This window comes from Triticum aestivum, chromosome 3B (genome assembly GCF_018294505.1).
Source record: "Triticum aestivum cultivar Chinese Spring chromosome 3B, IWGSC CS RefSeq v2.1, whole genome shotgun sequence".
Taxonomy (NCBI): Eukaryota; Viridiplantae; Streptophyta; class Magnoliopsida; order Poales; family Poaceae; genus Triticum; species Triticum aestivum.
The window spans coordinates 41166743-41176636 of record NC_057801.1 but is presented as its reverse complement, the minus strand read 5'-3'; the positions used below and the strand labels follow the sequence as shown (position 1 = coordinate 41176636).

Below are 9894 nucleotides of genomic sequence, written 5' to 3'. Positions count from 1 at the left end.
GTCAATAATTTGGCGGCATGGCTCGTGCGTACGCTTTGAAGGCAAGAAGAACGGCTTTAGCATCTACCGGACGCTCTATTATTTCTAGTCGTTCATGCCGTGCACTGTGTACGCTGTCATATAGGTAGATAGATCATGGTAGGTTCTTTGCTAGGTCCGGCGATCCTAGTCGGACAGGGGCATGGGCGTTGGATCCGATCCGGTCCGTGGAGGGAAATCTGGGGCCTGCACCGCCGGGAGGGAAGAGGAGGCCTCGGGATCCGCCGGATGGGGGGTGGGGGGTGGCACCGGCCCGGCGCAAGTGGCGCTGCTGGCGGAGGGAGCACGGGCCCTGGCATGGCGGTAGGCTGGTGGCTGGTACGCGGTCCGAGCTGGCCGGATGCCCAGACCCAGGCCCAGTGGGGGGTGGCACAGCTGCACGTGGGGCTGGCCGTGGCCGTGGCCTCTGCCGCGGCCACGACGGCAGGACGGTCCGCCACGTGCGCCCCCCAGTAGACTAGTCCCAGGTCAGGTGCCTCGGCCGCATCGCCGGATCACCGCCTCCCGTTGTTGTTTTGGAGGTTCGAGGTCGCAGCCCGAGGGTGCCCCCCGAAAGGCCCAACGGGCGCGTGCACGACCAGCGGTCGCCTTTGTGACGAGACGGGCGAGCGGTGTAGGGCGGCAATCATGCCGGACCGGACCGGACCACTCGACCCACCCCACCCCCGCACGGCGCTACGGCACGCCAAAAGCCGGACCGGGGACGCGCAAACCCAACCGCGCATGCCCCCCGCCCGCCCGGCCGGGCGCAGCGCCATGTGCCCGGTCTCGCTGCCGCCGGCCGGCTTTCCTTTCCCACCCCTCTCCCCTCTCCGGCAGCAGTCTCGTTGTCCCACGTACGTACGCAGCTGCTTACCGACAGAGTGTCTCCACTGAACCGCGTTCGATCGGAGCGCAACGCATGTCCCCTCACCAACAAATCCTTGTTGTTTGGTCAGATTTTTCTCTCCTCCAGTCAGTCTCCTTCAGCCCGGTGGCACGCACGTACGCACGCCAACTCGGACTTTTGCTCCTCGCCGGCCGGCCGTCGACGGCGACCTCCCCAGTAATCAACTACGTGCGCCCGCCCGCCTGTCGCTGTCTCCGTGCACACGTTGACCCACTGTTGAGGGCTTCGGCCTTCGGGCGACCTAACCTAACACGCACGCGATGCCCGGGGTTGGTTAGGAGCTCAATAGATCAACACGCTGAGGCAGACGGGCTGAGGGAGACCTGATAAACGCCCAACTAATTAAACCGGCTTCCGTTTTCATCAGCCGGGAACGTTCCACGAAACGCACAATTATGAGGTAAATGCACCCCAGGTACCCTAACTTGCACAGAATGTGATGTTTTAGTCCTAAACTTGTAAAGTGCAACTCCATCATACCCCAACTTGCACTGGATGTGATGATTTAGTCCCCGGCCTATCATAGCTCAACAAGTGGCAGCCAGGTGGTCGGACCGGTCTTTGCCCGCACTTTTGCAAAACACACCCTGTGGTCTTCTCTAATTAACACGTCACACATAGCATACAGCTCCTATTTATGCATTCTGTCTCTCTTTTAAGGATTTTTTTATGAGCGGTCAATGGAGTTTTCGACTGGAAGAGGCGTGCTGAATAGTATGTCCCCGGCCCAATAGTACCTTTTGCCTGTGGAGTTATTTTTTACCCCAAACTCCAACGTTAACATATGCACAGTGTGTGATACTATAGGCATAGGAGAACTAAACTAAATAAATGCAGAGGGCCAGAATCACTCCGGGACCCCAAAACAATGAGTAATAGTCCACGAAACAGGCCAGAATCGGCGAAAACTACGAGTGGTCATGCCCGTCAACCGTGGAAATCACTCCGGGACCTCAAAACAGTGAGTAATAATTCAAGAAAAGGGCCAGAATCGGCCAAAACTGCGAGTGTTGATGACCAACACGTAAGCGCACCTTGGGGTTCGTCAATCATGGAAATCACTCCGAGACCCCAAATCAGTGAGTAATAGTCCAAGAAAAGGGCCAGAATCGGCCAAAACTGCGAGTGTTGATGACCGACACGTAAGCGCACCTTGGGGTTCGTCAATCGTGGAAATCACTCCGGGACCCCAAAACAGTGAGTAATAGTCCACGGAACGGGCGAGAATCGGCCAAAACTGCTAGTGGTGATGATCGACACGTAAACGCACCTAAGGGTTCGTCAATTGTGGAAATCACCTGAGACCCCAAAACAGTGAGTAATAGTCCACGAAACGGGCCAGAATCGGCGAAAACTACGAGTGGTCATGCCCGTCAACCGTGGAAATCACTCCGGGACCTCAAAACAGTGAGTAATAATTCAAGAAAAGGGCCAGAATCGGCCAAAACTGCGAGTGTTGATGACTGACACGTAAGCGCACCTTGGGGTTCGTCAATCATGGAAATCACTCCGGGACCCCAAAACAGTGAGTAATAGTCCACGAAAAGGGCCAGAATCGGCCAAAACTGCGAGTGTTGATGACCGACACGTAAGCGCACCTTGGGGTTCGTCAATCGTGGAAATCACTCCGGGACCCCAAAACAGTGAGTAATAGTCCACGAAACGGGCGAGAATCGGCCAAAACTGCTAGTGGTGATGATCGACACGTAAACGCACCTAAGGGTTCGTCAATTGTGGAAATCACCTGAGACCCCAAAACAGTGAGTAATAGTCCACGAAACGGGCCAGAATCGGCGAAAACTACGAGTGGTCATGCCCGTCAACCGTGGAAATCACTCCGGGACCTCAAAACAGTGAGTAATAGTCCACGAAAAGGGCCAGAATCGGCCAAAACTGCGAGTGTTGATGACCGACACGTAAGCGCACCTTGGGGTTCGTCAATCATGGAAATCACTCCGGGACCCCAAAACAGTGAGTAATAGTCCAAGAAAAGGGCCAGAATCGGCCAAAACTGCGAGTGTTGATGTCCGGCACGTAAGCGCACCTTGGGGTTTGTCAATCGTGGAAATCACTCCGGGGCCCAAAACAGTGGGTAATAGTCCACGGAACGGGCGAGAATCGGCCAAAACTGCTAGTGGTGATGATCGACACGTAAATAGTGTGTGATACTACCTTCATAGTGGGTAGTGTCATAGGTGTGGTAACATAGTTGCCTTCATTTATTACTTTGTAGACTCATTATGCATTGGAAACCGCTATGTGATGGTAACATATTATGTTACTCTATTTGCCTCTCTCCTCATTAACTACTTGCCACATCATCATTTTTGCTTATGTGGCATCTATGTTACTACCTATGTTACTTCCACTATGACCAGCCTTAGGAATGGGAAACATAATCAGTTCTGTAGGTTCAGTATATAACTTATATACGACTGTAGGAGTACCAAACAGCCAACAGGTTGCACTTATCTGATTTTTCTCCTTGATCCATGCTGGAGGTGCCAAGTTTTTGTCCTTAATTTCATGCTGCTTGCCGTGATTTTCTGCTGATCCAGAGAAGCGGCAGAGAGTTCCCTCGGCATACAACCGATTCATCAAGTGATCATCAAGTGAGTGATCAGTGATCAAGTGGGTTGATTCATGCGGTAATCTGGTTGGGTTGATTCATGAATTAATCTGGGTTGATCCATGTAGTAATATGTAAGAGATCCATGTAGTCGTATGGGTTGATCCATGTAGTAATCTGTTAGCTAGAGATGTATGATCACAGTATTGATCAGAGAGACCGCCTGCATCAAACTGCTTTCACTTATATTCTGCCGGATTTGTTCCTCATAGGACTATATAGGGATATTATTTGCAGGGGATACAGTATATACAGGGAGATTATCTACCATTGTTCACATATACTCCCTCCGTTCCTAAATATTTGTCTTTTTAGAGATTTTAATAAGTGACTAAATACGGAGCAAAATAAGTGAATCTACACTCTAAAATATGTCTAAATGCATTCGTACATGGTAGTTCATTTAAAATCTCTAAAGACAAATATTTAGGACCGGAGGGAGTAGCAGATATGCTACTCCGAAAATTAAGCAAAAAAGGTTCTTTCACTTTCCTCGGTAATAGTGAGAAGCTCAAAATATTATTTACCCATCATGTAACTATTATTTATTTGACCATTACATGTCTAGATGCCAGGAGAGAACATGTATAGCTGCATATCTATTAAATCTGAACAATGACAGGCTTGACGATTACATGTAGGAGTATATAGCTGCCAGGTGAATTCACATAGCCTGCTACGCTTCTGGATGGGTCCTCCGCCCCGCCCTCGAGCTTCAGGTCGTATACGGTCCCTGTCAGAATCCCAGTTGCTATATTGCTCCCGTACAATGGTCCCAGGCTAAAATCATATTACCTCCATGCTCCCTCCCGAAAATGTTGTTCGTGACGTGTTAATTCGAGAAGACAACAGGGTGTGTTTTGCAAAAGTGCGGGTGAAGACCGGTCCAACCACCTGGCTGCCACTTGTCGAGCTGTGATAGGCCGAGGACCAAAACATTACATCCGATGCAAGTTGGGGTATGATGGAGTTGCACTTTGCAAGTTTGGGACTAAAACATCACATTATGTGCAAGTTAGGGTACCTGGGATGCTTTTAACTCCACAATTATTGATTGGGTCGTGGAAACCCTCGCGACTGGATGTAATGTAACTGTGCGGGCAAAAGGATCGACGAGACAAGCCACGGCAAAGTTAAAGGAAGCTGACGAACAGCTCTCCACTTGAAAGTTGGAACCAAGACCCGTCAGTGAGTCACCACAGTGTAAACGTACTGCCGCACTGCTGCTACCCACTTCGTGTCTCCATGTCTGCATGCTGAGCCTCTCGAGTCTCGATCCTGAGACAAAAGTTGTGATATCAACTGTGTGTGACAGGCAAGCGGGAGACGGCCGAGCGATTGATCGTCCATCGATGTGTCGCCTTGTCAGTGTTGCCATCTCCGTTTCCTTTACTACGATATCTTTGGGCGCATGACGGAGAATGTTAATTAAGATAGTTATTGGATAGACAGCGACCGGGAGGAAGTAGGTCTCGCGAGGGGGCGTCCAATCCGATTTCCGATCCCATCCTCGGGAGATCGGAGCGAGATCGTCTTCGATCCAGGCGGAGACACGGCGCAGGCGACTGCTGATTGCCTCAGCTCCAGGGAATATAATCTCCATCCATCCATCCGATACCGATGGCTTTGCCCAGGTGCGTGTCGCTGTCGCCTGTCCTCCTCGACCCACCATGCATCAATGGTGGAGCCCTTGTGTTCTTGTTCTTCCCATGGCGGTCGACCCATCACATACAACGTACACTGACACGCATACACGGGAAAGCGGAAAGGAGGAAGCAGGGGAAGATGGGAAGAAGATATCGCACCACGCCACGCCACACCACACCACCGTAAAGCGCACGCATGCGTTGATAGAGAGATTTACAAGATCGCCGTGGTAACACTTTACATTCACGCCTTATTCTGAACCTATATCAGCATCTGTCTGCAGGCTCGCTCTCTGGAATGCACTGTACAGATTGATAAACATATGTTGGTTTGGTTCCTTCAGTGCTCATTCTGAACCTAATAAGTGCACATCTGTCTGCGGCTCGATCTCTGTACCGTGTTACTGATTGATGATCATGTAGTAGCTACCTGGGTTCCTTCAGGTCTTATTCTGAACTTGTATATATTTACACATGCCAGCAGCTCGCACTCGCTGTACTGTACTGTTCTTTACTGTACAGGTTAATCGGCGGCGTGTTGTTTGGCTGGGCTTAGTTGACGTGTGAGCGATGCCACCCGTGCACGTTGTTCGCCGTCGCGCCGTGCCCGTGCGCGGCGGTGGTGGCGCCTTTGCCCCTGGGGATCTTCCGGAGCACGCCGGAGTCCATCTTGGCCAAGTGGGTACGGACGTCGCGCGCCCCCGTGGCCACCAGGTGCTCCACCTCGTGCTCGTACCGCTCGTACAGCGCCGGCACCGTCATCGTGCACAGCACAACTGCCAAACACAAACAAAGATAGTATCATCAACGGCCAGCTCAGTCCATTGCATTCAGAAAACCGGCGATTTCGGCTACTGAGGATGTAGATTGCTTACCGAGGTAGAGCAGGGTGAGCGAGCTGAAGCAGGTCGCGACGACCGACGCGATGTAGATAGACACCACCGTCTGCAGTAACGGTGTGTATGAGTTTATCAGACTTCAGAGTTGGGGCATAGATCAGATCAGGATTGTAGTGAGGTGGGCTGGTTACCATGATGAACTTCTTGATGTCCTCCCCGCACGCGATGGCGTACAGCCGGTGCGCGAACCAGGTGAGCCGCCGGTGCAGGCCCAGGATCACCTGCTTCGCCGTCCTCTCCGACAGGATCGTCTCGGGGATCCGTGGAACCGGCCTGCATGCATGCAGTTCACGATTCTGCATCAAGCCCTGAAGCTAATCCTGAAACAAAACCGTGAGGCTGAAGAGATGGGGTTTACAGGTTCAGGAAAGCGGAGGCGTTGGTCCAGATGAAGAAGGTGAGCATGGCGATCATGGCGGCGTAGCACGCCAGCGTCAGGAAGTGGTACTCCGCCACCTCGAACAGCGCCCACGCCGCCGTCGCCGCGCCGAGGATCGACGCCGACGCCTTCGGCCTCCTCCACAGGATGATGTCCGCAGCTGCAACGCAACGCACGCATATTATCAGTTCAGGAACCAGGAAGCTGACCCTCGTAGCTCTGCAAGAATGTACAGTAGTTTGCTAGCCACCTTCGCGTCCACCCAGGGCGGCATGGACCGGCCTTTCCCTGCCGAACAGCCTCGGCGCCCGGTGCCCCTGCAAATGTGATCCTCCTCCCGTTGCCATTTTGGTGTTGGTTTGAGGTTTTCGGTGTGCAGCTTGCCATTGAGGTTGTGATTCTTATAACCTGAATGTGCATAGGCTTGGAAACTTTGGCGACCTTCGAGGGAGAAAGCAAAGCATAGCTTTGGCTCAGGTCTTTGGTTTGATACTTTGGCGTGCAATCTTGTTCAGCAAAAATATACTTTGGTTCCCAGGTGCCTTTTGGAGTTGGGATCTGATCCAAACCTTGTGATTCTGGATTCTGCGGATAGATAGACCCGCGTTCGGTTTCTCTTTAGGGAGGAAACATGGGTTCCTTGCCCTACAAATGACTCTTCTTATTCAGAGAGGGTAATGTAAGCCAGTGCATCCTCGTTGGATTATCAAACACGCTTGGAACTTCAACCCTATAAGAATTGTGCATAAGGCTACAAACCAACGTTCACTCCAGTATTTAGGAAGCACCAGAGATCATGTGAGCCCGAGCTCACCATTAGGACACCGAATGGTTAGCACGCCATCCTAGCCGGTCATATAAATTCACACGGTCATCCCAGTGTATGCAAGCGTCATCAATAGTATCCAAAGTATTTTGCAGTAAACAACTTCTACAACCCTATAAACATGCCTATTTTTCCTAATCAAGACTGGCAAACTAGGGTGTGCCGCTCAACGAGTCCTCGTTGTTGGAAGTCATTCAACATGTACAATAAAGTTGTCGCAAGTAATTGACCCAACAACCCTCTTGTACATAGATAGCGCTTTCACTTTCTATATAAACAACCCATCTTCATCAAAGCAAACAACAAAATATCTTCATCAAAGCTCCAACATCTCATTTATCCATATTTTACACTTCGGTGATATAAACTCTTCAATTTTATTGTTTTTGTATAGTGAATGGTGATGGCAATACACACAAGCAGAAGAAAGAACATACTGAAAACCAAAATGGTACGTGCTGCTGACGATGCGTAGGAATAAGAGACATAGGGAAAGAACCGGCCACAAGACCGGGTGTAGGAGATAGTATCTGTGTTCTGAAACCGGCCAAATATTTCAGAGCAGGTACTGAAACCAGTTGCTGTTGCATAAAAATGAGTGAACAACTTCTAGAATCCTATAAACGTGTCTATTTTTCCTATTCAAAATAGGCAAACCAGCGTGCGCCGTTCAGTGAGTCCCATGCAACCAAATGTGTTGGAAGCCATTCAATATGGACAACAAAGTTGTCGCAAGTAAATGGCCCACCAACCTTCATTTGTAAGTACTTAGTGCTTTCCCTCCCTATATAGGCAACCCATCTTCCTCAAAGCAAACAACAAAATCCACCATCTCATTTATCCATATTTGACACTCCGGCAGTTCAAACCCCTCATTTTCAGTATTTTGGTATAGTGATTGGTGATGGAAATCCCCACAAGCATAGGAAAGAACAGTCTGAAAACCAAAACGGTGTATGCTGTAGGCAATGCGCAGGAATAAGAGACACGGGGAAGTATATACGAGCGTAGCAGATGCTTTCTCTGTTCTGAAACCAGCCAGATACTTTTGTGGTTCTCCAACATGTCGTTGTTGCATAGAAATTAGTGACAGAAAAATCTACTGCCCCGGGGAACACAACCATTCGAGCATGTGTTAAGGGAGGTGTATGGTCCTGCACAGGGATGACCCGTTGTCGGTGTCAAAACCGGCGGATCTCGGGTAGGGGGTCCCGAACTGTGCGTCTAGGCGGATGGTAACAAGAGACGAGGGACACGATGTTTTTACCCAGGTTCGGGCCCTCTTGATGGAGGTAAAACCCTACGTCCTGCTTGATTAATATTGATGATGTGGGTTACAAGAGTAGATCTACCACGAGATCAAGGAGGCTAAACCCTAGAAGCTAGCCTATGGTATGATTGTTGTTCGTCCTATGGACTAAAGCCATCCGGTTTACATAGACACCGGAGAGGGCTAGGGTTACACAGAGTCGGTTACAAAGGTAGGAGATCTACATATCCGTATCGCCAAGCTTGCCTTCCACGCCAAGGAAAGTCCCATCCGGACACGGGACGAAGTCTTCAATCTTGTATCTTCATAGTCTTGGAGTCCGGCCGATGATGATAGTTCGGCTATCCGGACACCCCCTAGTCCGGGACTCCCTCAGTAGCCCCCGAACCAGGCTTCAATAACGATGAGTCCGGCGTGTATGTTGTCTTCGGCGTTTGCAAGGCGGGTTCTTCTTCATGCTCCATGTGTTTGCCGGATAGTGTTCGGTTCCTTCATAAATTCTGCGCTCCTTGGCTTCCGCGTCCAATAATGGTCTTCTTCCACGCGTCGCACGAATGCGAAAAGCCAGGGTATTTTTATGTTTTACCCCCTAGCTGCGTAAATAAGCTACCTATAAGAGAGACGAGGATCCAGATCCAAATCACATCATCCTTCTTCCGCAAGCACTCATCGAGGCGCATCTGACACCAAACCCATTCCAACATGGACAGTCGACGCGGCTCCTCTTCTCGCGCTCCCAGCCCTAAGCCAGGAGATTGGAGGAGATGCTCAGTCCCGCACAGCGAGTTAGTGACGCTCCAAGCAAAGGGATATCTTCCCTCGGCCTTCATGGTTCCGGTTCGAGCCGGACTGGCCACCTACAAAGGTGGGAAGCAGGCGGAGAGCGCCCCCAATCCCTCCAAAGGAGAGCGGGTGTGCTTCGTCTCCTACTTATAAGGAGACTCGGATTTCCTATACATCCGTTTCTCCGGGGGCTCCTGGAATTCTACGGACTCCAGCTTCATCACCTTACACCTGCCTCCATTTTGCACATCGCGGGCTTCATAGCTCTGTGTGAGCTGTTCTTGGGCATTGAGCCCCATTTTGCACTGTGGAAGAGGCTGTTTTGCCTCGTACCCTGCTCTCACGAGGGGTCGATATATCAAGTGGGCGGAGCCGAAATATGGCGCATCACCGGGACCGGATACCTGTCCGGGACCCCGAAGAAGGCGTCCAAAGATTGGCCTTCGGAGTGGTTTTATATGGAGGACGCTCCGCTGCCGGATCCAGTCCGGATCGGCCTTCCGGAGTTCAGCAACGCTCCCCTGAAGAAACGCC

General features: G+C 51.0%; 1 protein-coding gene across 1 annotated transcript; it reads right to left on the bottom strand.

Annotated features, from left to right (window-relative positions):
* Positions 1 to 5387: 5387 nt before the first annotated feature.
* On the bottom strand, positions 5388 to 6851 carry LOC123064613 (reticulon-like protein B9). The gene is made up of 5 exons (XM_044488058.1): positions 6732 to 6851; positions 6461 to 6641; positions 6234 to 6375; positions 6079 to 6148; positions 5388 to 5979 (listed from the first exon to the last, which is right to left on the bottom strand). The coding sequence occupies exons 1-5, from the start codon at positions 6826 to 6828 to the stop codon at positions 5756 to 5758; spliced, it is 714 nt and encodes a 237-aa protein (XP_044343993.1). The 5' UTR covers positions 6829 to 6851; the 3' UTR covers positions 5388 to 5755.
* Positions 6852 to 9894: the final 3043 nt, after the last annotated feature.